The sequence below is a fragment of the Oryzias latipes genome, chromosome 11 (genome assembly GCF_053564925.1).
Source record: "Oryzias latipes strain Hd-rR chromosome 11, Olatipes_Hd-rR_3.1".
Classification (NCBI taxonomy): Eukaryota; Metazoa; Chordata; class Actinopteri; order Beloniformes; family Adrianichthyidae; genus Oryzias; species Oryzias latipes.
Window position 1 is genome coordinate 6,291,972 of NC_136247.1, and position 26,582 is coordinate 6,318,553.

The following is a 26,582-nucleotide window of genomic DNA, read 5'->3' on the forward strand; positions in this document are numbered from 1 at the left end:
TGTATGGTAAAATATAACATTCCCCAAACTAAAAATAAACATTTTTTGATTCACTTCTCATTGCTTTTCAGTCTTGTGTTTATTAAATGGGAAAACTTTGATTTTAAAGAGAGACAAAACCTTAAATACTTCATCATGTACTACACAAAAGATGACAACATCAATGCTTTTGTTTTCAAACATTTATTTCTAAAAGGTGTTACATGCTTTTATTTAAAAGGCAATACTATTATTTACAATGATAAATCTTAATAAATATGTTCTCCCTTCTTTAATTTGAGGGTTAAAACATATTTAGCAAGCACAATAAATAAGAAGTTCGTTCACCTTAGTATTTGCTAATTTGTGTTTGAACCCTCACTTTGAAAGGAAACACGGATTAAACATGTTTAAGAACAGTGAAGAGGAAAAACAAGTGATCAACATGAGCCATTTCTTCACCTGAGCTTCAAACTTATCGCTGACGAGAAGAGCAGATCAACAGTTTGTAGTCCTTCGAGTAATTTTTCATCTGTGCTGTACCTACACCCATTTGCTTTAATCATCCACTAAAACAGAACTCTAAAGTACAAGTCAAAGGGGAAATCAAAGTGACACATTAGGGAATCAGAGACGTTGGCTGTTTTCTCTGACGCTATACATTAAATGCTTTTTTATTGATACTCTGCCAAACAGCTAGAAAATTAGACCCTTTTCAATCATACGTAAAGTTAAGAGTAAACTGTTCTCTCAAGGCCAGAATGAAGCCACAGAAGTATTTTTCACACATTTAGGTATGTAAAAAAATAAAAGGCCAATAGAGCAGCTTACGGGATTGAACAAATTAACTGAGTAAGACTGTAGGCTGAATCTTTATGGTATACAAAGAAGTGGAGCTGAAAAAAAACAAAACAAAAACTAAAGCAATACTGGACTAAACAACACCAGAAGATTGTACAGAAAAAAAAAAAAATCAAAACCAATTTCAAGGGATATGAGAATGGAAACCTGTCCAGAGATTAACTTCTCTGTGCTAAAGCAATGAGGAAAGTAGCATCTTAACTAAAAACACACAGAGAAATGACAGTTGAATTCAGGAAGAGTGCAGGAAGCGGTTGAAGGCATTGTAGGCCGACTCCAGATCGAACAGCATCTGGCGAACCTGATTATCATCCAGCTCATCTGAGGCCGACATGCTGCTCAGTGTGGTCAACCTGTTCAGAAGAAGATTGTTGAAAATTAAAGAGCTACAAAAAGTGATTTTCAAAACACAACTTGTATTTAACAAAAGAGTATTTTTAAACTAATTTGTTCAAAAAAACATAATATTCAAAAACATCAACTCCAATGAGCTCATAGCTTCTTAAGGAATAATCTGATAGCTGTCCATGTTACATAAATTAATACAACAATTAAACTCAACAGATGCAAACATTTACTACAAAAATAATACTGTTAAGGCTTGGAAACTAACCAGAGATTGACTTTGTCCTTAGCCTCTGAGTCTGGAGGCATGTTGCTCATTCTATTCATGGTTTCCATCAGCTCTCTTAGATCTGGTTGAATCTAAAAGAAGTAAAATAATTTGCATCAACTGATGTCCCATTAAGCATTAGTGTGTCGCTAATATTGTTAAATTTACTTCATCCATGGCTCTGATCTCCAGTCTGAGTTTGTCCATAACAGTGATGAAAAGCTAAGAAGAGAAAATCAGAAAGAAAACAACGAGGTTCAGCAAGTTAGGTATCAGGCTTTTTTTTTACATTACTAAACAAAATGTAATTATTGTGTAATCAAAAAAACAGCTAAACACAGACGCTTGACATGCAGCTCTACAATTAATCTATTGACCGCCTCTTGCAATAGCAGGGTTCACATACAGAGACTATATCAGCAATGCAGCGATTGAGATTGCCCTTGTCATCCTTGATGGTGATGGGCCGGTCCTCCTTAATCCTCTCCATTGCAAGTGGACAGTCGAGCTGGAAGACAAATAAGAGCAGCCAAGAACAATTTATTAAATCAAAAAGTAAAAAGAAATAAACAAATTTCCTTTAACCCATGTGTGAACTCACTCTGTACTTCCTGCAAAAATCATCGATGGAGCCCACATCAGAGCCCTGCACCTGCTTGAAAGCAGCTTTATACTGAACCAAGAGTCTTGAACAGGAACCAGTGTATCTAAAAGCAAAGTTTCCTCTGGATTATTAAAAGCATTCAGTTTAGTGGCATTATTCTAGTTGAATACTAACGTACTCATTGGGTGTTACGCAGTCTTTGATATAAGCCTTCTCGAGGGCCTGTAGAGTCTTGACAACAGCAAACAACTCTGCCATGTTGTCATACCTAATTTTTTTGTCAAAAAAAAGGCAAAACCATTAATTTAAAATGAAAATTGGCTTATAACACACATGAATTGATTTAAAATAAATTGGAAGAACTCACTTTTCTCTTTCCCTTGCGTTTTTGTATAGCTTCACTTCCTTGAATGGCAGAGAATAATAATCAAATAATAACTGTTTTTGATTATAAATTATGAGAACATTGATGAAACATGAAAAAGGTACAATATACAAAACACAAATAAAGTTATTTATATTATAAGAGCTGGTCAATTTACCTCATACAACTCAGGTTTGTTGGCTGGGGCTGTAGGGAAAAAAAACATGGTAATTGGATTACTGTTGTAGTGATAATATTACAACAATTTCAGTGATGAAACATAAATATAGTTAATTCTAAATTCATACCTCCTCCTATCCCACCTGTACCTGGTATTCCATGAAACATTATGTCGATGTATCAAAACTTGGTCTGACTAAAAAAAATCAAAACAAAGTTTAAGATTTTACATGTACGCAAAGAAATCTGAAACTGAAAATAATTAAAGAAGGGGTTTTAATGGATATGTTCTGAAACACAAGACTATTAATAGTTATCTAGCAACTCCTAGATATCAAATGTATGATGTAAGGAGGTTCTGTCTGCTCCAGAATAGACAAAATTCTTGAAGCACACAGAATATTTTATTGTCACTTTGCTTCACTAGAGTCCGACATAAAACTAAATCCCAATAATTCGGTTATACTAGTTTAGTGGGCAAAATATGTTTCTGTATAGAGTAGTTTTCTAATAACTGTTATCATGTGTCATCATGTCACCTTTTGGTTATTAGCAGCTTAGAAAAAAACATACAATGCGGTCGCAATAAAGTTTTTAACATGGCATCGCTAAAAACAAAACGATGTGACACAAAATTAAATACAAAAACACAAATCTGTTGAAGAAAACTTAAATAGAAACTCATAACTCTTGTTTTGACCATTAAAAACGGCTAAGGACGGTTAGCTTTGCTAGCACGGAAGCGCTTCCTTACCGTTTTTGTGTCCTAATGGTTGATAGGTAGTTTTTAAAAAACATAAAAATATAATAAGCCTGATCTTATTGTTAAGAATGTTAAACAAATAAGTTGCTAAGGGGGTATTTAGACGATACGGTTAAATAAAAGAGAAAAAAACACTCCACTTACCGTGTCGGGAAAAATGTTGTGACGTCAGAGTAAACGCACCCTTTTACGAGGACCCACGGACGTATAACATTAGCTGTCCAGTGTGCCTAACTAAAACAATTAATCATCTTTGTTTTTTAATCAGATTCTAATTCGAAAATTTTTAAATGGTGAACATGATTTTTTTAAATGTTTTTGTCGTTTCAAGATATCCTCTGATATAATTGTTTTACACATTTTCAAGCTTTTCAGAGTTCCAAAAGTCAAATGCCCGGGGCAGCCCGCAGTTGAGGCGGTAAACTTAAACGTTTGTTATCGAGTCTATTCTTAAACAAAGTAAAGGTTCGACGGTTCTATTTGGATTTTGAGAACACGCTGCGAAAAATAAAATTATTAATACAAACTTTTAGGGGGTGAGTCACACGTATTCCGAATTTTATGCACTGATGCTTCGCCTCGACTCGAGTAAAAAACAAACTAAAAGTCTCTTTTTTTTCCCCTTCTTATTTCTAGGTATCTCTTTCGACCATGAAGAAATCTAAAACAACGCACCCGACTCACTCTCAAGCGGAATGTGGTGTTTGGCTGGACCCTGTGCAACTTAAAGGAAAAGTTAAGCAGGTGATTGCTAAACAACAAGCATTCATGGAAGCTATTCCCTTAAGGCTTTTTTTTTTTTTTTTACAGATTGTATTACACTGCAGTGTATACTGAGATAATATTTGCTTTGTTTTCCAGAAACACCTTGTCCGTCCGATTTCCAAATTGCTGAATCCTTTGGCTAAAGGGGAAGGTTACAGTTTAGCTGTTGCACTTAACTTTACACAGACTAAAATGGAAATGCCAAAAACCAAACAGAGCATCATATCCACCTTTTTCACTCCTCATCAGAGAGGTAAGGAAGAACTTTTACTGAGTTTACTTTTCTAATTGCCTGACTAGTTGAATTGTGTCATTTTGTGTTAACATCTGGTCCTTTTTCCCCCCTTTTAAAAGTTATCAATAAGATGTCTTTATCTGGACTTCAAAACTTTGATCCAGTTGTTTCATCAAACGCTTCTGAAACGAAACAAGGAGCTGGTTCAAGTCTGCAAAAGGCCAACCTGGACGAGTGTGGTGTTGCTCTTGAGCAGGAGAGTAAACGTTTTACGGAGACTGGTCAGCTTTCACCTTTCCTCGATGAAACAGAAGAAGAGATGGCTGAGGACTTTAAGCCACCTCCCAGTAAGAAGAGGCTAGTTGAGAAGCCTTTGTTGCTAGAAAACAGTGAAGCTCCTCCTCAAGCGTGGAGTCAGGACCCCCTGTTCAATTGTGACCAGTACAGTGAAAGTCAGATTTACCAAACAGAGGCAAATTTCACAACACCAAAGTGCTTGAATGGGGCTGAGATGGCTTTTTTTGATGGTCTACGAAGCGAGGACGCCTTTGGAAGCGTGATGGATGTGAAAGGAAGAACCTCAACTCAGAAACCTGTTTTTACGTCTTCTATTTCTGAAGACGAGGAGGATGACAGAGCAAACGGCTCAAAATCCAGAAGGAGCACTGTCTCTCATTTTAAATCAAATTGCAAACAATCAGAAACAGAAAACATTTTGCATCAAAAACAAACAGATAAGTCGACGGACTTGTGGAGGACAAAGACGACCAGCCTTCCTCTTGAAAAGTACCTGGGAAGCACGGAGCCCGATGAGAATACTATGGCCAACTTGTTTACGCAAGACTCTGAGGGCTTCAGGGTGATTTCACATCGAGGGCGGCAAACCAGGAGTCCGCTCAGAGATCACAGTAATCTAGTAACTGGGATGGTGAGAACTTGTAAATCTTTTCAGGAGGAGGACGACGATGAGGAGATGCTCTTTACACAAGACTCTCAGGGAAACCTGGTAATCAGACACTGAAACATCTTCTAGAAGTGGATTTAATTCCATAAAATGTGGACCAACTGTGCTTCAGAGCACTGAGGGGGTACATTCAGTTTGCCATGCAAAATTAGATCATAATAAATCAGAACTCAGGTTTTGAGTTTACATTTTTATTGCAAACTAGAAATGGTTTTAAAGAATCTGCCCAACCTATGTGCTTATTTTTGATCATTCAAAATAAAGGATTTTTGGAACTGCTGTGAGTTGATCTGATGTCTGCAGCCCGTTTCATGCTGAACTTCAGTTAGGAAAGTAAAACACAACAGTGCTGTCCGTACAGTAAAACATTTCAGTCTTTTTTAACACATTAATAAACAGATGACTAAATTCAAAATGGAAAAAAAGTCGTGTGTAGGAACATACGCTTGACTAATAATCAGAAATGTTTTATTTCTTTTAAATGTTTTAATTCCCTAAATGCCTATACATTCTATGGCACTGAATGATGTATAGCGTTTGTAAGGATATTGTTAAAACCTTACATAGACACACTAATCTAGTATCCACACATTCAGCTAATGCAGTTCCTACTTCCTTTGCTTTTTTTATTTTTTTATTTGGTGTTTAAGTTAAACTTTCATGTTATTTCCAGTCAGCCTGCGATCTCTGTGGGCTCCGTCACCAGTTTGGATCCATCCCAGACGGTCTTGAACTGCTCTGGGACCGGAAACTCCCTCTGTAAAATCAAGGGCATCCTCTTACATTTAGCAGCATGAATACTTGTATATTTTTTTCACTTTGAATATGTTGGGGTTTTTCTTTTTTTCTTTCCCATTCTGTTCTCAACTCACATAATCGTCCTCCCCTTCTGGTATCAGGATGTTCATCTCGGAGCTTTTGGCGCTGACTATGTCACAGTTCAGAGCCTCTTTACTCAAGTACACCTGGCAGCCCTCCGTCTTGTTAATGGAAATAGTGGGAACCGTTCCCAACACCTGCAGAAAAACCCACAAAATCGATCTTTTAGAACTTGCTGGCCATGCAAACGAAGCGTAAAACATTTTTTTTGTGTATGTTGCTTACCTGTAACTGAACAGCGTTGGAGTTGATTATCTCTACAATTCCAACAGCATTCTCAAAAACTAGACCCAGCTTCTTACAGTTATCTAAGAAGAGAAAAAGCTTTCAGTTTAAGCATCTAAAAACGCTTCTTCGTATTGTTTATTATGCAGGAAGCTTACCTACAATGATGGAGTTGATTTTACCCTTAACCTGCAGAGTGGTGTTGTTACAGCTGAACACATACACCACCTGTTTAAGCTCGGTCTCCTCGATCACCAAATCATGTTTCTGCTCAAAATGTTCCTGCAAAAACAAAGTGTTTATTGGTTAATACAAATATATGTAATTTTAGATTAACAATAAAAAGGAAAATGCCAACAAATAATCTCATTTGATTCTTTACTTACCACTCTCCACTTCTTTCCCTCCAGCTCAAGCAGGGGAGATCTTTTGTGGATGGTTGCTGTGGAGGGATTTGCAGGAGAGGGGGTGTTGCTTGTAGTTGGCGATGCTTGACCCTTCAGATTTGGGTTCTTATGAGTCTTCTGCTCGTCTTTCACGTGCTTTAGACCTACAGGTGGAAAGGATGAGGAGGAGCAGCTCCACCTGAAAGCAGATGTGATGTTGTCGCGACTGAGGGACCCCCACCTTTAGTGATCCCTACTCCTTGGTTGAGTTGGGCGAATAATTCTGAATGCTGAGCCGCAGCACCGTCCCCATGAGGCTTGCCGTCATCGTCGCTGAGGACTGGAGGTGGGCCGGGGGGAGGAGGAGGAGGTGGGGGAGGGCAGGGTGAGGTGAAGTCTAAAATGGAAGTTGGAGCAATGGGGCCCTGAGAAATGAAATAAATGAAATTGTTCAAATTACATTTGGATGCAAACGTTTTTCATGAGAAAAAAAACTGATTTTACAGATTTCAGTTTAACATGTGTAATAATAAGAATGTCCAGCAGGGGGAGCATGTCACAAAAAATCAATTAGAGCTCCGCAATTCAGTTTTTTTTTTTTGTTTTTTTTACTTCTGATAAGTTGCTGAGATATACGCAGATTTCCTTCAGTCATTTTCCATGGGCCTTATTTGTTCATATATTTTCACTTACTTTGGATGACATCATCACACAAAATCTATATCTATTTTTTTATAGGTCAGATTTTGTATGTTCCTGATGGAATTCAAAACTGCAAGAGTTTATACTGAAGTCAAACCTAATGAGCTGATTTATCAGTTGATCAGGAGAAATAGAGACACGTGTCTTGCATAACCCCCCCCACCCACACACACACACACACACACACACCACATACACTTGACCAGACTTGACCCCAAACAGAAGGCACACATGTTGCTTGTGTCACTGCTGAACAATGCAGACTTGTTACACTAAACAGGTTAACACATACTGCTGAATTAGAACAGCTGACATTTGTGCATTCGTGCATAAAATTTTGGAAGATCTCTGTCTGAAGAGATTAATCTTTTTTTTCCGTCCGTTAGATCAGGGGACTGCAACCTGAGCCTGTGGAGCCGCATGTGGCTCTTTTATCCCTTCTTTTTGGCTTTGAGGAATTAAGCTAAAAATTAAAAAGATGTAGTTTAGGTTTAATACTTTTATTTAGTTACATTTTTAAACAGAGGTGATCTTTTATCAGTAAGATACACTGTGTGGGGGCGCATTTTCTTTCTTTTATTACTGCTGACATTACACTAAAAGAGGCATGATGTGCTTCATAGTTCTCCCAAAATGCAGATAACAGGAAATCAGTGGTGAAAGGTTTAATTTATTGTCAGAGTCTGTGTAACCCTTGTGCTATCCTAGGCACTTTAACATTGGGAGTTGGGTCATCTAGACCCACTAGACAGTACTTTTTCTTCAATGATTTGTGATCTTAACTGGTGTCCATGGATTACATGAAATCTTTCCACCTTTCTTTCTTTCCTCTGCTTCACAGCATTGTTTAGATTCAGTTCCTTCTTCTTCTTCAGAAATAAAGTTTTATTGTTTAGAATTGTAATTAAATAAACAGATTTTTAATGTATTCATTTGTGTTTGATCCTAAGGCCCCTTATCATGTTTACTTTCGACAGAAAACAAAAGGATGAGTGCACTTAAGCAGACTTAAGTTATAATAACATAAAAAATGCCATTTTTTATTTAGCCATTTTTCTACTTTAATTCAAGGAAATCGCCTGCAGCAGGATGATCTTGTTTAACACAGGTTGGATTTTATTTTGAAAGGAATGTTCATGTTCTGCTTTTACAATTAAAATAAATTAGATTTGTTATATTTAATAACTTAACATTGTAATTATTCAAAGTTACAGTTTAAAAATGAATCGCTTAATGGTCACAAAAAGAGAAATAAAGTAGATTTTCTAAACTGTGAAGTGGGATTTTTGTGGCTCTTGCTGGGTTTTGGCCCAAATGTTTTTTTTTTTTTTTCAGAGTCAATATTTCAGACTTCTGTGTTAGATGATTACTTTTTTAGTTTTTCTGGAATCAGTTTGTTCAAGAACAACAGATGCAAGTGATTTTGCCAACAGAAAACCATCATTGACAAGTCACATTTTACAGTTTCCTTTAAAAAAAAACAGCTTTCAGAAATATTAGTATTTGAGTCTTAAGCTGAGCATCTAATAGTGAGATATAAAGACTAAAAAATGCGTTTAAATTGAAATATTGAGGGCTGCACTGTGGTGCAGTGGTTAGTACTCATGCCTCACAGCAAGAAGCCCCCCAGTTCAAGTCCCACCTGGGGGACCTGAAACAGAACATCAATGGGGGACCTTTCTGTGTGGAGTTTGCATGTTCTCCCCGTGCATGCGTGGGTTTTCTGTGGGGTCTCCAGCTTCCTCCCACCATCCAAAAACATGCTTCATAGGTTAATTGGTCACTCCAAATTGTCCATGGAGTGAATGTGAATGTGAGAGAGCATGGGTGTGTGATATGTGTGACCCTGTGACAGACTGGCAACCTGTCCAGGTTGCCCAAAAGTGGCTGGGATAGGCTCCAGCAGCCCTGTGACCCCAAAAGGGATAAATGGAAGAAGATGAATGAATGAATAATGAGAACATGTGTGTACTAAATAGACTTCTCCAGCACTCTAAACCTGTAAATCTATTTTTAAAAACACAACACTTAAATTTTTAAAATTGGAATGAGAATGTCACGATTCAGAGAAAGCAATGGAAGTAACTTGTTTTTTGTTTTTTTTACTAAATTAGGTTACAGTTTTTACTCTGGATTTTGTCACACACATTTCCCTTGAATGAAGTAAACGGTCAACAGGCCAGATGCTGGTTATCAATAAGCCAACAAGGGAACAGCTGAAACAAAATTTGGCATCTTGCAAGTTTACATTACAAAAGAAATAGGCTCCAAAAAAGCGATCTCAACTAAAGAAACTTGTTTCTTCTTTGAAATGGTTTTTAAAAATTTAACAAATAGCTGAAGTTACTGTTATCTGAGTGCACATACAGTATACATGTGTACGTTAACCTGGGCATGCTGTTATCTTTAAGTTTCTATCTTAGCAGCAGATGATGGCTGTGCTGAGGAGGGGCCAGCTCCCCAGTTTAGGTTACGCTGCAGGCCCCGTGTGTACACAGGCTCTTTGTCGGGGTCCTCCTGTAAAGAAAACGTCCATTCAAATAAACCCCGAGGACCACCTGTTAACGCAGCACACTCCCGTCCTTGTGAGCACACAGACTGCATCGCTCACACACCAGCTCTGTCGTCGGACAGCCGACGCAACAGCTGACACACACGGTCACCGCAGCCTCTCAAGTTTCTGCACACCAGGAACAGATGTGGCCACAGTTGTTGGATGTTAGCGAGATTTACACTTTAAAAACAAATACTCAGCTTCATCAGCAGTGATGGAAAGAAGCAGCTGCAAAGCATCTCTTGAGATCAGTACTGGACTCAATTTGTTGGACACATTAAAGCTGGAAAGATCAATCATGACTTTTGGATTCCTGTTTTTTTATCCAGAAGAGAAGCAACAATAAGAAAGTTGCATCTGTTGTAACAAGGGACACACACATTTTGTAAAAAAAAAAGGGTGCATTCCTCTGTGAATGACAAGGAATGAGTAACGGTGGAAATGCCTGTGACGGTTTTTTGTGTACTCACAGTTTTGCTCCACACCAGCCCCGTCGTATGATGCTGTTTAATGAAGGATTGCATCTCAGTCCAGATTAACAGGTAGGAGTGCACCCAGTCCACATGACGTTTGTCACTGGGGGAGTTAAAAGAGGTGCAAGAGGAGAGATAAAGATGGGAGGTTTGAAACAATGGGAGAGGTGTAAAACAAGCCAAACCTCCATTTATTAAGTAGGGTACAGTTAAATGTATATTAAATCAATCCCCTCACAAAAATAAAATTTTCTTATACAGCTTTTTTTTAAGATTTTTTTTCAGGAAGAATAAAGTGAAAGAAGATAAATTCTTCAAAATATTATATCATAATACATATTATGGAAACACAGCATTGTAAGATTCAGCCAAAGCATATAAGTAAAAAATAGTTCTTAAAAACATGAATATAGCGAAAAGTGTGTACTCACTCATCTTTGGCAAATTTAACCAAATCCTAATCATCAATGTCTGATCTATATTGAATTTAATTCAGCTAAGTTACTAAGAATGGAATTTTCAAGGTCACAGTCTCCATTTATTTAGAACAGAAACTTTTTTTAGGCACAACTTTTCCATACCTGAAGTCTGAGTGCTTCTTTAAAAAAAGAAGACCCACTGCAATGAAATTCATGTTTTAGGTGTTTTTAAAATAAAGAAAATTCATCTCAGAATTGCATTTCTGAGTATTTCTTTATTCAAAAGGAGCAGATAAATAAAATGCAGTTTTCAAAAGAGCTAATTTGTTTTGTAAAAAAAAATAATACAACGGGCGGGCCACAAGCTCTGTTTGGTTTAAAAGATCAAAAGGAAGCAAAGAGCTTACATCTCCTTGTAGTCCTTCAGAACTCTGTTGGTGTAAAAGATGGCGGCATCGTTCATCTCCTTCACATACGGACCAGGCTTTTGACTCTGAAGCAGGAGAGGTTTCATAAAGAACACCAACGTATCAGTTTATCAGCCAAAAAATAATCCTCTTTTAATCTGAAAGTAAAAAAGCTTGAAGTTGTGACACTCTGAGGTGGAAATGTTACATCCCCAGAGAACAGGGTCTGTTTTAAAGTTCAGCGTTTACATTTTAGAAGAAAGAACTTTAATATTAATCTAAATGACACTTTGTGTTAAACTGCAACTCCAAAAATCTGGATTTTGTAAAGCAGAAAATGACTTTTTTGATTCCGTTTTTTATATTTGTGTGTTTTGGTTTAAATGTTGAACTTTACTTACTGAGGAGCTTGCTTTAGTCGGTATTTGGTATTGTTTAACCATAAATCTAGATTCAAGTCATGCACTCATAGGAAGGACAGTTTACAGTAAATGTGATTGCTGTGCAGACAATGCTTTTGATTCTTTCTTACCACAGCCACCCAGCCCAGAGCGGGAATGCTCTCACTGACAGCTGAGAGGTGGTTGAAGAGGCAGCTGCCACGGTTTTGTTCTCTGAAATTCTGGATCTCCTGGATGTGATCCGATATGGGCTTCAGCAGGTCTTGGAGCTCTGTCTGGAGGAGCAAGAGGGGAGGTCAAGAACTGGATGCCAGAAGGCAGAAAAGTTGCATAACAAATAGGATTAAGTGGTGGGGATATTGTAACTTTAACACAATGCGTGTTGCACATCCAAAGGGGTCATCCCTTCCCTCGTAACCACTAATTCCCAAACAGGGCTTCAGCTCAGCATCTAAATTAAATATAGTTTTTCCATTAGAAAGTCCAGATCACAGATGGAGTGGAGTTCCTCTCACAGTGCCCAGTTTCCTCAGCAGTTCCTTCCAACATTCCTTTGTCCATGAGGAGCCTCCTCCGGCCTTGTAAGGCATACTGCTCCTCCAGTGTTTACAGTTTTATCGATCTGGTGAGAACATGCTCCCTCCTTGTTTTAGGAACAGAGATCTGTAAATTTGCTGCGACACTTTCCTTGGAACGAGTCATTTTTAAGCAAACTGTGACAGTCGTTTTTGCTATTTACAAGAAACGAAAACACTTGCAGCACACCAAAAATCCACGGCAAAAGAAACGAGTCTTAACATTTTAAGAGACACCTGAGGCATCACAGACTGTGACGATAAACCTAATATTTGTTTGGGTTTTTTGTGTGAGGTCATGGGGTTATGTTGATGTGGAAACATTCAGCAGATTCCTACCAAGTACACTGCAAACTATTTGATACATGCAAAGATTTAAAACCTTTTTTTTTAAAGACATTTAAAATATTTTACCAGGTTTTAAGTTGTTTCATCTTTGCATTACGCCTTTCCAAGCTTTTTTCAAAATGAGCACAATCAAGAATGTGATTAAGAGCTAAGATCTAGAAATTATTATAGAAATTAGTCTAAAGTCTTTGGCTCCACACTCTTGACAACAGAAAATTTTGATTTAAAACAAAACAAAACGAAAAACTCTAATTGCTTGAATTAAGAAATGTTCATAAGATATCTACAGGTAAATACGTTTTACTACGGTAAGAAGACTTACACTGTAACATGAAAAAGCTACATTCAATTTCTGAGAGTTTTTAACATTTCTTATTTTAAAATTTAGATTTCAAATAAGATTTATCAAGATAAATCAACTTGCACTAATATAACATTTCCATTGTGTTAACATTTTGCTCTAAAATGAGTCATTCTCTCTTATTATCACAAGTTCAGAAATATATTTTGGATGAAAGTCATTATGGGTTGAATTCATAGTATTTCTGTCAATTCTTGTTAGATGTTTTGCTCCAAATTCATTGTGTTTTTTTTTTACAGTGCTAAAAAATGTAGTGATGTTGGTTTTCATTTGTTTTACAAAACATTTGGAAAGTTCATCAAAATGTGATGAAACTCTGCCACGTGAATCGTGAGGCTAAAGACAGATACACCACTGAACAGATTTGACAGTCATCTTTTTGATTCAAGAACCTCTTGCTAATCCAGGAAGTTCACATGTATGAATCTTATGCTACTCACTGACGTGTGATGCTGCTATCGTTTCCTCAACTGAATAGAAAGCCCTTTGTATTTCTCTTTTATTTTGTCTAACAAACTGCTTTATCTATTCATCTGGAATTTTTTTTCCAAAAAAGGAAAATCCTTATGAACTTCCAGGCATCATAGTGGCATGTACAGGAAAAGCAAACCTAATTCTCCATTTCATCCATGTCCTTTCGGGGCCACGGGTCACTCACTGCCAGACTGTCGTAGGGCCACAATCACACACCCATACACACTCGCATTCACACATAGGGACAATTTAGACAATTTTGAAGAATGTTTTTGGATGGTTGGAGGAAGCCGGAGTCCCCGGAGAAAACCCACGCATGCACAGGGAGAACATGCTAGCTACACACAGAAAGACCCCCCATTGGTGTTCTGTTTTAGGTCCCCCAGCAGACTTGAACCAGGCAAGAGCGCTAATCACTGCACCACTGTGCAGTGTTCATTGTTACATCATTACATTATTAAACAACATGATCTGCACAAGCTCACACACATCAACAATTTTCCGCTTTCCCCATGGAGCTTTTTCCCTCACACTACTGTAAGTTAGCCCAAGATCAGAGGATGACTGCCCCACCTCTGCGTCAAATCTGTATATAAATATCACCATCTTGATAAAATGTGATGATACTTAAACGCTGGTCTAAGTCAGAAATGGGTTTTGTGAGAACTGATCTTCTGAATCTGAAATTTAACGGCGACACATAAAAGCCCCACATCTGTGCGGGGACCCTCAAAACCAGCAAACACACTGATAACCAGTTTGACAGCAATTCTTAATGGACTTCCTCTCTCTTTGTTTATCCCTGTGTCATTCTGTGCCTTTCTTACAAACACAGACGCACACACAGACACACACACAGGCTCAAATATAGTCCATGCCCATAAAAAGTCAGAGAGCACAACAGCACTGCAAAGAAAAGCCAGAGGTTTGTGAAATATATTTGTATACGTCAGTAGACAGTCTACATCTGGAAAGAGCAGAAAACTAGAGATGAAATAGGGAACCTCCTTGTTAGCCCTTTTTTTGGAGGAGGGGGGGGGTACATTTGCAGCTTTGTAAAGTTTGTGTGTTCAAGTTTTAATGTTTTTTTATTACCATTTTTACTGCATTAAAAGTTGGATGCTTTAGTGTGTTTTGATAAAATTGATATGTGTCTGCATTTATTGGTTTAATTTTTTTTTACTTAAAAGCCATAACATTTGAATATTTTTGAAATAAATACAAAGTGACACTAAATAAATACTGCAAGAGATGTGTTATAAACACGCAGCTTTCAGAGGTATTTGACTCCTAGAAGTGTCATCCACACTTGCGATCTTGATAGTCTCCTCTGTGGTTGCACTTTCCAGGTTTCCTTCAAGATTGTGTATAAAGTTTTCTAACAAGCTTTTTGCATTGTTGTACTTCGCACAGAAGGATCTTTCAGAAAGATTCAAGACAGAAAAAAAAATAGTTTTTGTATTAATACGTTTTTGACTTCCTCCGAGTCGGTTTACACCTCTGTCCAGAAAAACATTTGCCTCTGTTGACTAAAAAACGGCGTTTTTTCAAATGAAGGATGGAGTTTAGCAAACTGTGGGAGATTATATGCTGTTGTTCTTTTGGTGCACACCAGAATTGGTTTCATCACCAGTTCCTACTTCTGGCATAAAACTGATCCTTCAGGCTCTACTGGAGATTTGTAACCATAGAAACTACAACCCATCATGGTAGTTTTGAGTATTTAATATTTGGAAATTTCCCCTGTGATGAAAAAAAGGGATTTGGGATAATGGGTTAGGCAGGTTGTCGCCGCCTCCCTGCAACTTAATTAGCAAGTCTCTATTTTTATTCTGTTAACTAACCAACAACAAAAATGAGTCATTTCATTTGCAATGTTATAACTAAGAATCAGTGTTAGACTTTAAATAAACAGCTTTTCCTTTATCTAGGAATAAAATATACACTTAGAAAAAAAGGTAATTTTTGTGTGTGAGTTGTCCTCCACCACCCCACCACCCTTCTCAGAGGTCAGTCCCTCAATCTGGTTAAAACCCACACTCAGTCCTTGTTTGCATTTCTAACTACCACTGAACAGTCTTTTCAGAGCCTCTCAACCAGCGACCTGACAGTTAGGGAGTAATCACTTCCTGGTGGGGTCTGTGGACCCTGTGACACTGACACACAATGCAGACAGCAGGCCAAAGCGATGATATCATTATGATTCTCTCACACTGAGTTTTCTCTCACCACCATTCCCTTTTCCCCTCTATATGTGAACATACTGGGAATGTGTTGTATTAGCATTTTCTTGCTCAAAGAGCAGAGTAATCCTTCTGTCAACGGCCAGGCCGGGTGGGAAACAGGAGGACACGGCCAGTCACACAGCTCTGAGAAACAGTCTTTGTGGGATGAAAAAGATTTAATGCAATTTGGAACTGAATGTCACGAGAACTTCAATCTGGTTTCCTCACTCCAATTTACTGCTTTTGCCACTTTGTGGAGCTTGGAAGTCAGGCTTCCACAACAAGTTGTATTGATAACTTCAAGTATGGTTCCTGTCACTATTCCAGTCTGGTTGTTAAGTGGAAAAGTTGGAAAAGAATTTCATCAATGGAAGTACTTGTCATTGCTCTAACATTACGTTTTTTTATTCTACAGACACATCTGCACCTTTTGTAGAAACTTTTAAAAGCTAAAACTAGATATAGTCTACTTATATGGTATGGGGCAAATATCTGCGGATAGAGAGGGCATTTAAAGACCAACTCCAATGAAAATGGCATTTTTCTCCTGATGGAGGACTAAAATTAGGATCACATTACATTTCTGAATATTGTTTTATTTAAATTAGTGTGAATTAGAAGCAGACAAAAAAAGCTTGTAGTAGTGATGTAGAAGCTACAGTTGGCGGGCCACTAGCACCCTGCTCCGGTCCATTCTAATGCACCCACCAGATAAATAGATTCATGAATGTCTTGTTTTTCATCATCTGAGCTGACATCTGAATCAAAACTGTTCGTTTGGACATCTACCATATTGCTCACCAATTCTGTTTCACCACTAACGTTAGGTTGGGGATGTAAGCTAGCTAAGGAGAGTGTAAACAGATGAATGTCGGGAAAAACAGTATAATCATGATAAAAAAAATACACTGGAGACGCTTTTAAAATTGTTTAAAAGATGATTGGGGTTGGATTTTAAGTGGAAAGTAAGAAAAAAGTTCATCTTTTAAACAAGCACCACTTGTGGTAGACAAAAACTTTATTTTTTTAACTAACAGTTTTTCTTTAAATTCTGGAAACTGAAGTTAATGACATGTATGTAAAGCTCCACTGACTGAAAATATTTAAGGCCAATTAGCCTGTGTGGTACAAGAAGAATCAATTGGGCCCATGGTTTGTTGTCAATGTTATGTTTTATGATGGTTATCCATCCATCCATCCATCTTCCTCCGCTTATCCGGGACCGGGTCGCGGGGGCAGCAGACTGAGCAGAGATGCCCAGACTTCCCTCACCCCAGCCACTTCCTCCAGCTCCTCTGGGGGGACCCTGAGGCGTTCCCAGGCCAGCCGAGAGACGTAGTCTCTCCAGCGTGTCCTGGGTCTTCCCCGGGGCCTCCGCCCAGTGGGACATGCCCGGAACACCTCTCCAGGGAGGCGTCCAGGGGGCATCCGGACTAGATGCCCGAGCCACCTCAACTGGCTCCTTTCGATGTGGAGGAGAAGCGGTTCTACTCCGAGCTCCCCGCGGGTGACCGAGCTTCTCACCCTGTCTCTAAGGGAGCGCCCAGCCACCCTGCGGAGGAAGCTCATTTCAGCCGCTTGTATTCGGGACCTTGTTCTTTCGGTCATGACCCATAGCTCATGACCACAGGTGAGTATTGGAACGTAGATCGACCGGTAAATTGAGAGCTTTGCTTTTCGGCTCAGCTCTCTCTTCACCACGACGGACCGATAGAGCGACCGCATAACTACGGACGCCGCTCCGATCCGCCTGTCAATCTCACGCTCCGATCTTCCCTCACTCGTGAACAAGACCCCAAGGTATTTAAACTCCTCCACCTGGGGCAAGGACACTCCACCCACCGAGAGATGGCAAACTACCCTTTCTCCGTTTTTTTTTTTAAAAAAAAAAAAAAGAAGAAGAAACTACGGAGCGGTACGGTCTGCTTTTCAGTGGTTTTATGATGGTCATAAAAGCAGAATTAAAAGTGGGAAAAAAAACGTTTCAAGAATTCACATGCAACTGATTTATGTATTTAAACTACAAGCATACTCTACTGTTTTCAGGTTTTTTGTTTACATTTCCGCTGAACAAACAAACCCTAGTGCAAAATTTCTGTCTGCTTTCTAAAGATGTTTTATCTGCCCAAAGATTTTCTAAAGACCAAAAATCTACATTTTTTGTCCATTAGAACCAAATGTATTTGACAACTTGTGTAGAAAAAGATGACATTTGTTATGGTTACACTCATTGACTTTTTAATGGTGTAAATTTTGACTTTTAACGTAGACTTCTATGGTAAATTAATAGCTACTGCAACCTGCCTTCAGTGGTCGTTGGTGGAACAGCAATATTTGTTCCTTTATTTGGGAACAGATGTTGGGGGGCGGTCAGAACATATAGGTTTGGAGAAAGTTCATTAGTAGTTTTTTTCCTGTTCTACCTTTGCTGGTTCCTGGTGTGTGGCAGCCATCTTGAGGAAGGTTCTCTCAGTCTGCAGCGCTGTCTTTACCATCTCTGCCTGTTATCAAAGAAAAACAACATCAGGTAGCCTGCAAGTATATCATATTCAGCAAAACACTACCTGCCACCAACAGCTGTGATATAACCAAACTGGCAACACAGAATCCCATGAGGAATGTGCACTCACAGGCACACCTGTCCAACTGTTCCTAACACATATTTCTGATCAGCCAATCACATGGCAGCAGCTCAAGGCATTTAGGCATGTAGACATGGTCAAGACAATCTGCTGCAGTTTAAACCGATTATCAGAATGGGGAAGAAAGGTGATTGAAGGGACCTTGAACGTGGCATGGTTGTTGGTGCCAGACAGGCTGGTCTGAGTATTTCAGAAACTACTGGGATTTTCACCCACAACCATCTCTGGGGTTTACAGAGAATGGTCAAAAAAAGAGAAAGTATCCGGTGAATGGCAGTGTGGGTGGAAATGCCTTGTTGATCCCAGAGGTCAGAGGATAATGGCCAGACTGGTTCCACCTGATAGACAGACAACAGTAACTCAAATAACCAATAGTGCCACTAAGAGATGTCTTCAGAAGTGCATCTCTGAACACACAACACATCCAACCTTGAAGAAGATGGATTACAGCAGCAGAAGACCACACTGGGTGCCTTTCCTGTCAGCTAAAAACAGGAAACTGAGGCCTCAATTCACACAGGCTCCCCAAAACTGGACAACAGAAGATGGAAATAATGTTGTCTGGTCTGATAATTCTAATTTCTGCTGCAATATTCGGATGGTCGGGTCAGAATTTGGCCTTAAAACGTGAAAGCATGGATCCATCCTGCCTTGTATCAACGATTCAGGTTGGTGGTGGTGGTGTATTGGTATGGGAGATATTTTCTTGGTGCACTTTTTTGTCTCTTAGTACCAACTGAGCATGGTTACAACACCACAGCCTACCTGAATATTGTTGCTGACCATGTCCATCCCTTTATGACCAAAGTGTACCATTTTCTGATGGCTACATCCAGCAGAATAAAGACGCCATGTCATAAAGCTGGAATCATCTCAGACTGGTTTCTTGAACATATCAGTGAGTTCACTGGACTCAAATGGCCTCCACAGACACCAGATCTGAACCCAATAGATCACCTTTGGGATGTGGTGGAACGGGAGATTGGCATTATAGATGTGCAGCGGACCAATCGGCAGCAACTGTGTGATGCTGTCATGTCAATATAGACCAAACTCTCTGAGGAATGTTTCCAGTACCTTGTTGAATCTATGCCACCAAGGATTAAAGCAGTTCTGAAGGCAAACGAGGATCCAACCCGGTTCTAGCAAGGTGTTCCTAATGAAGTGGCCACTGGAAGAATCCAGACAACAAAAATGTCTCCCTAAGAAGCCCAGGGTTTGGGCAAGTCCCTGCCAGCTGTGTCTTTTGTCTGTCTGAGACCACCAGTTGCGAGTTGACAGAAACACCAGAGAGATAAAAGGGGCTCCTCAGACTCCACAGAATTCACCTTTGAGTCTCTTATACCCCTCCTTTATCTGGGTCAGCTGTGGGATACTGGGACAGAAGTCATTCCTTAATGTAAACAAGAATTAAAACTGTTCTGTGTTTTCTTTTCTTTCTAATCTGCTTTTACTCCTTTGTTTTGGAGTCCTCTGAGTCGCTCTAGGTCAGTTTCAAGGACACAACACAGCTGTTACAGCCAACTGGCTCCCAGTAAAACATGCAAACAGTCCTAATGGGAGGGCAGGTTGTCATCAAATATATCAAAAGATACTCTACTCGTTAATACATGTGTGGATCAAAGTTTAGTCTTTTTCATTTCTTTGCCTTTGTAGAAAACATAAACTTTTACTGAGACATGCTGCCTGCACATATTAGGATCCTTTAGTTTTCCAGAGCCACTCTATCTAAGTGGAATCTAAAGTGGAACAATCGTGTCTGTTTAAAAAAGTTAGATAAGTGTTGGCTCCACTTGGCTCCACCATCCCACAGTGATCTCTGCAAAGAAGAACTCCTCAGAAGAGGTTTTATTTCAATCCAGAGGAACAAAAAATTAGGATTAAGTGTGATTTGATATACAAAAAGGCAGTTAAGAAGTTCACATTACACAAATACTGAAGATTTGCCATCCACACATCTAGTTACAAATATCAATGTGCATTCAATTTTTTTTAGTGTATAGGGTTTTATTTTGCTAGCACCAGCTAGGGGACCCAAAACACAACACCAATGGGGAACCCCTCTGTGTGGAGCCTGCATGTTCTCCGTGCATGGGTTTTCTCCAGAAAGATGCTTCAGAGGTTATCTGGATACTCTAAATTGTCTGTAGTTGCCTTTGCCCACAAGCAGCAGGGATAGGCTCCGGCAGCCCCGTAGCCGCGAAAGGGACAAAACGGGTTTAGAAGATGAATGAATGTATATGAATGAAGGTATTGTACACAGAAAAACTGTAAGAAAATTAACAAAAGCATATTTTGCTTTCTCCTTTTTGCATCCAATAATTCTTTTGACCCACTGAATCCCTTTCAAGGGTTGCTGGAGCCAACCAGTTACTGGGCGAAGATGGGACGCCATCCTGTTTCAGGGCCACACACTCGCGCACATACATGTGGGGACAATTTAGAGTCACCAATTAACCAACAAAGCATGCTTTTGGACAGTGGGAGGAAGCTGGAGTGACACGTATGCACAGGGAGAACATGTAAACTCAGGTGGGATTTGAACCACTGTCTCTTCACTCTGAGGTGAGAAAGTGCTATGTTTTTATATCTATCTTAAGTCTGTAAAGCTTTCACCTTGTATTTTTCTAAACAAAAAATACCACTGAACTGGAGACAGCCATGAAAAGTTAATGATGGCAGCAACCTGAGCACTTTGAGAGCTTAAAGAAATAGTATAATATTTCAAGAAGAACTTTTTGATTATGACAAACATCACAATGACACTGCTGTCCGCACTGGTTGGTGTCTGCAGCAGCAGCTGTCTGCAGCAGTTGGTGTCTGCAGGGGTTGGTGTCTGCAGCAGCTGCTGTCTGCAGCAGCAGCTGTCTGCAGCAGCAGCTGTCTGCAGCAGTTGGTGTCTGCCGCAGCAGCTGTCGGCAGCAGTAGGTGTCTCCAGGGGTTGGGGTCTGCAGCAGCAGCTGTCGGCAGCAGCAGCAGCTGTCTGCAGCAGCAGCTGTCTGCAGCAGCAGCTGTCTGCAGCAGCAGCTGTCTGCAGCAGCAGCTGTCTGCAGCAGCAGCTGTCTGCAGCACCTGGTGTCTGCAGCGATTGGTGTCTGCAGCATCAGCTGTCTGCAGCAGCTGTCTGCAGCAGTTGGTGTCTGCAGCAGTTGGTGTCTGCAGCAGTTGGTGTCTGCAGTGGTTGGTGTCTGCAGCGATTGGTGTCTGCAGCAGCAGCTGTCTGCAGCAGGAGCTGTCTGCAGCGGTTGGTGTCTGCAGCAGTTGGTGTCTGGCCTGGGTGGCATCTACAAGTGACTGTTTCTACTGTAGGAAGAATGCTCTTAATCTGAAGGGAGAAGACTTACATGTTTCTCCACTTCTCTTCCGATGGCTCGGCTGTACTTTAGATAGTCGGACACTGGACCCCCCAGCAGCACATCAAAGTGAGACACTGCTGTGTTTATACAGAAAAAAAAAATCTCAGTTTAGCTTAAAAACCAATACATAAACAGATTTTCCCAGTAAAGTAAAACCAGGTCCAACTCCCTAAACTTTCTGTTTGGGTGCAGACTTGCCTTGATCCAGGCCGTTGACACATGTCCCATTAGTCATGGTGTTAGAATCTTGCATTGAGGTGGACACATGCTCCAGCCGAGTCACGGCTTGCTCCAGCCGCTGAATTAAGTCCTCCATGGTGCAAACCTAGAGTGAAAGAAAGGAATGTATTCCTTAAGTTGTCTTTTTTACATTTTGCTTTTACTTTTTAGACTAACCCTCTGAGGACAGACCTGGACATAATCACTTATCACCTTAGTCCACTAGTTTGCTCTTGATCCTCCTAAAAGTTATTTCAGAACCTAATATTTAAATGTTTACCTGACTGATATAAATAAAGGCCAAAATACAAGAGAGTGGGAGCAAGAAAAGAAACCTTCTAAACATGCAATAACCTCTGATACAACTATTTTCTTTCTAGATACCAAAAAAGTGAAATAAATTCTAACTGAACAAAACTGCATTAAAAAAAAAACAATTTCAACCATATCGTATTTGGTATTTGAATGACTGTAAGGCAAAACAGGATCCCTTGAAACAGTATTAGGCAACAGAAGCTCAGCAGCAAGTTACCACAAACTCTATCTAGTCACACACCTGTCACCTTCATCACATCATCCATCATGTTAGTGACAGCAAAGGCCTTGAAGAACTTCTAAACTAAAAAGATACGATCTCTACATTAGGTTTTTAGATGCTCTTTTATGTCTTTGTAATCCAAGTGTGGTAATGGCCTGGCATGAGCAGACCGTAATGGGTGTCATCAAGTTGGCTCTACCAGCTGTGCCACATGCCTGTCACAGGACTCAGATGTTATTTCTGCTCTGCAGGTCACAACAAGAGCTCTCTGGAAAATCCTGGAGAACAGGAGCTTTGACCGAGTCAGAATTAAATCCCATTTTTAGTTTAAAGAAAGAAGAGTGCTCTGTATTTCATATTACAGGAATCTTTCTTCAAAGTTTATTTGAATTTTAAAAAGATTTCAAACATTTTCGTGAACAAACAAGTTTCCAGCTTTTTTGGGTGGTTATTTTAAAACAGCAGTTGGTGGACAGGATGTTTTCTCAAACACTATGCATGTCTATAGCAGGTAAATACAATGTGGCTAGTATTGTAATCATTTAATGAACAATTTTCCTTTTGTTGATTTTATCTCACAGAAATAATGAACAAAAACACAAATAATTTAGGTGATTTTTTTTATCGGTGAACTTTCCGATAAAATGAATCCATGTAAAAACAAATAGTAACACATTTAATATTGTAACCAACTTTGTTAAAAAAAATAAAAACGTAATTTGTTTATGAAGTTCAACAACATTTTTGTGAATATTCAAACAAATTAATCAATTTTTAATAATCCACTTCTGTATGATTGCAGTAAACTCCTAATGCACTTATTTTGATAAAATTGAGATTATGTACAGCTGATGTTATATGTCTACGCTGTATAAAATTTGACTTCAAAGCATGAACCAGCACCAGCTGCCATCTTGACTGACTGCTTTAGTCAGCCAAAGTCACCATAAGCTAACAGTGATGCTCTTTCAGCTTTTTGTGCTCCTGCATTTTTAAGTTACGCATGCAGTCATTAATAAAGCTGATGAAAACAAGAGCTGAGATTTATTTTTGCACCAGAGATGTAAGGTACAAAAACATTGCAAATGTGCACATTTCGTGATTTAAAGTTCACCTTACATTATTCTTTTTTATTTTAGATCTGAGGCTGAGTGTGACATAAGCAGCCACTCTTGCAGTGGACTGACTTCAACCTGCTCCCCCTACATTTGTCTTCAAATTCACTGTGGCATTTGCATTTTTCAGCTACTGAGCCAAGGCCTGTGTTTGCAGCCTTCTAGATATTCTAATGAGGATTTTCATGGCTTGTGTACGGTGGCCCTGAAGTACAAATCATTCAACAAATCATTCGATACAAAAACATTTTTAAGATCACAACGACAATGAAAAAAAAATACTTAATGGTATCCTCCAGAGATATCCCACAATTGCTACATGCTTGGCTGTATGTTATATATCTTAAGCCTTTTATGCACAATTTAGAGAATTTGGAGCAGATGTAAAAATATGATACATTTACATGAATAATGAGGATTGTGCTGTGAGATAAAAGGCAGTAGATCATTTTACAAAATAGATGGAACAACTTTTAGAAATCATTTCATTCATGCTGCCTTATTTTTGCAACATTTACTTTTAAAAGGGGATAAACTGCAAGGATAATTCGATTTGATTATGAGAACACGAAACACTAAAGGTGAGCGCATCTTAACGCACACACACACACACCCACACACAAAATACACTGACTCTGACACAAAGAAGTTGCAATATAATAAATAAGTGTTTGGTCTTTATCCTATTCCATTTTAAGTATAGCGTTACCTCCCTTCTCTGGGCCCCCAAAATGGTCCGTGAGAAAGTTGCGCGTCTCGCTCTGCGCTCTGGTGTTGTGTCGCCGGCTGAAACTTCACGTACTGTCGGTTCCGATCTTCTCCTCTGCTCCGCGGCACCGAGGAACCCTCTTCCGGGATGTCCTGAATGGCTCAAGCAAAACGGCAAGGGTCAGGAAAGTCCGCAGCTGAGCGTGGTTCAGTCAGTCCAGCAGAACCTCCTCCATGACGCACCAGACTGCCAACTTCTGAGGAGCCGGCTAAAAATAGACAGATGATTGACGGCGCTGCGGTGTCTGCACGGACCCTTCCCGACAGAAGCGCTCACCCCCAGTATCTTGAAAAACCCCACGAATGCCATCCAAACTGTAAAACATCAGTTATAGACGTCCGAGCTTTAGAAAACAAAGAAAATATTTGTTTTTAGGAAGTCATCTCTTGATTTTAAAAAATAATTTCCAAGCCAGAAACAACCTTTTTAAAAAAAATTATATTTCAACTTTATAAATCCAAATTAAAATATGTTGGGGGGGGTTTCCAGAAAATGTATTCTATTTGTTTGAACATAGTGCCAGAAAAACCTTAGATTGCACCTTAGGGGAAGACATTTCAATATTTTGTGCCAATCATCACATACTTAATCCTCACTATTTAAATGATAATAATACTAACAATAAGAATAAGAATAACAATAAGAAAAATAACAATAATAATAATAATAATAAATAAACAACGTAAACTTTTATCCCATTTTCACTGTTTTGACATCTCACAGTTAAATAACTAATCATGTTTAAGAGATGTTTTTCGGAAATTTGAAGTTATTTCTTTCATTAACTTTGATCTTCTTTCCCCAGATAACTTCATGGATCCTACAAGTAATTTAAACCCAAACTTGTACGTGAAACTACAGTTTAGCAGAATGTCATATTTGTGTTGTGTCCATTTAGCTCGTGGTTGTTAGGGAGGCCACCATTCTTGGTTTCAAACGGAACAGTATGTTACTCTACAGAACAAGGGGGCGCCATAAGCTTCATCCAGTGTGGGTCCTTGGGCAAGACCCTTTGCACTAACTATGTAGCCATTAACGGCCCCAAGTCTGGGCCCCCCTGTGCCGGTCCCTAGCCAGGATAAGTTTGAGTTTACAATTTCTGTGCCCCCCCCCCCCCAACAATGAACAGAACTGTTTATCCATTTATCAGTCGATTTATTGAGCAAAATTGCACCTCATGCTGTTTGTCGAAAGAATGCCTGAGCACCCTTCTTTGCCAATTTTTTTTCCAATAAAATTTGACATTTCCATTGTCCAACCAACTCCAGTACTTTGTCCAACAGGATCTAGATTCCAAAACCAACTTTTAGTCCATTTGCTTAACAACTGACTCTCAGCAGTTTGGCTATTCTGTTTTCCAAAGGAGTTCTCTCTTTTTAGTGTCACTGCTAATCAGAATTTGAAAGAAACACTTCAGAACTTGGATGATCCAACCATCGCGTCAAATCATCTCTACAGAACAATCAAGAGGAAAACCAAATTATGAACTTAAGGCAGTTTTGTTCATTCATGTAAGAAATGTTATTATTTTCAAAAGTAGAACAATGAGAGCTGTACTAACATCTAATGTTTGTTGTAATCTGAGGATCAAAACCGCCTATTTAAAAAAAGAGATTAATTACATTTGTGCATGTGTGCTCACCTGCAGCCTTGCTTCATGGTGAGTCATGGTCTCCCCTCCCAGCTTCATGTTTCATTTGTTACTAAAATAGTTCCTTGTGCTTAGAGAGAGAAGGCAGAGAAGAAGCTTCTCGTTCTTTTGAACATGACTTATTGATGGAGAGCAGCTACATCATTGATGGAGTGAGGCATGCCCTGAATGCGGTATTTGCATCTCTTGAAAAGCAGCATCTGAAGAAAAATCATGACAATTACATACCAATAAAAAAAAATAGTTTTGGGATACTTGTGTTGGAAACCTATTTTCCTTTCAGACCAATGACAATTCCGTATTACACTTGAATTTTTGTGAAAGCGTCTTCTTTTGTCGGTTTACATCACTGTAAATCAATTTGTGGGCTACGGTTCATTTTGAAGTAATTTATTCTCCATTTTTTATTTAAATTTTAAGGTAAAGTCACTATTTTATGAGGTGCAACAACAGATTGGATGGTGTTCTGAGGTTCATGAAAACTTCCTGTTTCCACCTCTAAACCTTTAAGACCCACTGCAATGAAAATTGTGTT

At 39.2% G+C, this 26,582-nt stretch overlaps 3 protein-coding genes across 9 annotated transcripts; 1 reads left to right on the forward strand and 2 right to left on the reverse strand.

The window, feature by feature from the left end:
* Positions 1–167: 167 nt before the first annotated feature.
* vps28 (VPS28 subunit of ESCRT-I) lies at positions 168–3,642 on the reverse strand. Of its 2 annotated transcripts, none has more exons than XM_004074219.4 (10): positions 3,509–3,642; positions 2,730–2,797; positions 2,600–2,628; positions 2,425–2,462; positions 2,236–2,325; positions 2,055–2,160; positions 1,860–1,961; positions 1,622–1,675; positions 1,454–1,545; positions 168–1,193 (listed from the first exon to the last, which is right to left on the reverse strand). In XM_004074219.4, the coding sequence occupies exons 2-10, from the start codon at positions 2,767–2,769 to the stop codon at positions 1,073–1,075; spliced, it is 672 nt and encodes a 223-aa protein (XP_004074267.1). In that variant the 5' UTR covers positions 2,770–2,797; positions 3,509–3,642; the 3' UTR covers positions 168–1,072. The 2 variants fall into 2 exon arrangements, with proteins under 2 accessions (XP_004074267.1, XP_020562998.1); XM_020707339.3 differs by having other exon boundaries at positions 3,356–3,511.
* aunip (aurora kinase A and ninein interacting protein) lies at positions 3,607–5,607 on the forward strand. The gene is made up of 4 exons (XM_023960164.2): positions 3,607–3,900; positions 4,001–4,108; positions 4,226–4,382; positions 4,484–5,607. Exons 2-4 carry the CDS (start codon positions 4,016–4,018, stop codon positions 5,383–5,385), a joined length of 1,152 nt encoding a protein of 383 aa, XP_023815932.1. The 5' UTR covers positions 3,607–3,900; positions 4,001–4,015; the 3' UTR covers positions 5,386–5,607.
* On the reverse strand, positions 5,392–24,594 carry cap2 (cyclase associated actin cytoskeleton regulatory protein 2). 6 transcript variants are annotated; one of them, XM_078954595.1, is made up of 13 exons: positions 24,430–24,594; positions 21,954–22,080; positions 21,744–21,829; positions 18,181–18,258; positions 11,906–12,049; positions 11,374–11,459; positions 10,545–10,650; positions 7,060–7,243; positions 6,819–6,982; positions 6,591–6,714; positions 6,433–6,515; positions 6,201–6,344; positions 5,392–6,085 (listed from the first exon to the last, which is right to left on the reverse strand). In XM_078954595.1, the coding sequence occupies exons 2-13, from the start codon at positions 22,069–22,071 to the stop codon at positions 6,002–6,004; spliced, it is 1,401 nt and encodes a 466-aa protein (XP_078810721.1). In that variant the 5' UTR covers positions 22,072–22,080; positions 24,430–24,594; the 3' UTR covers positions 5,392–6,001. The 6 variants fall into 6 exon arrangements, with proteins under 6 accessions (XP_078810721.1, XP_004074266.1, XP_020562995.1 ...); XM_004074218.4 differs by having other exon boundaries at positions 21,744–21,832; XM_020707336.3 differs by having other exon boundaries at positions 24,337–24,594.
* Between the last annotated feature and the right edge of the window lie 1,988 nt (positions 24,595–26,582).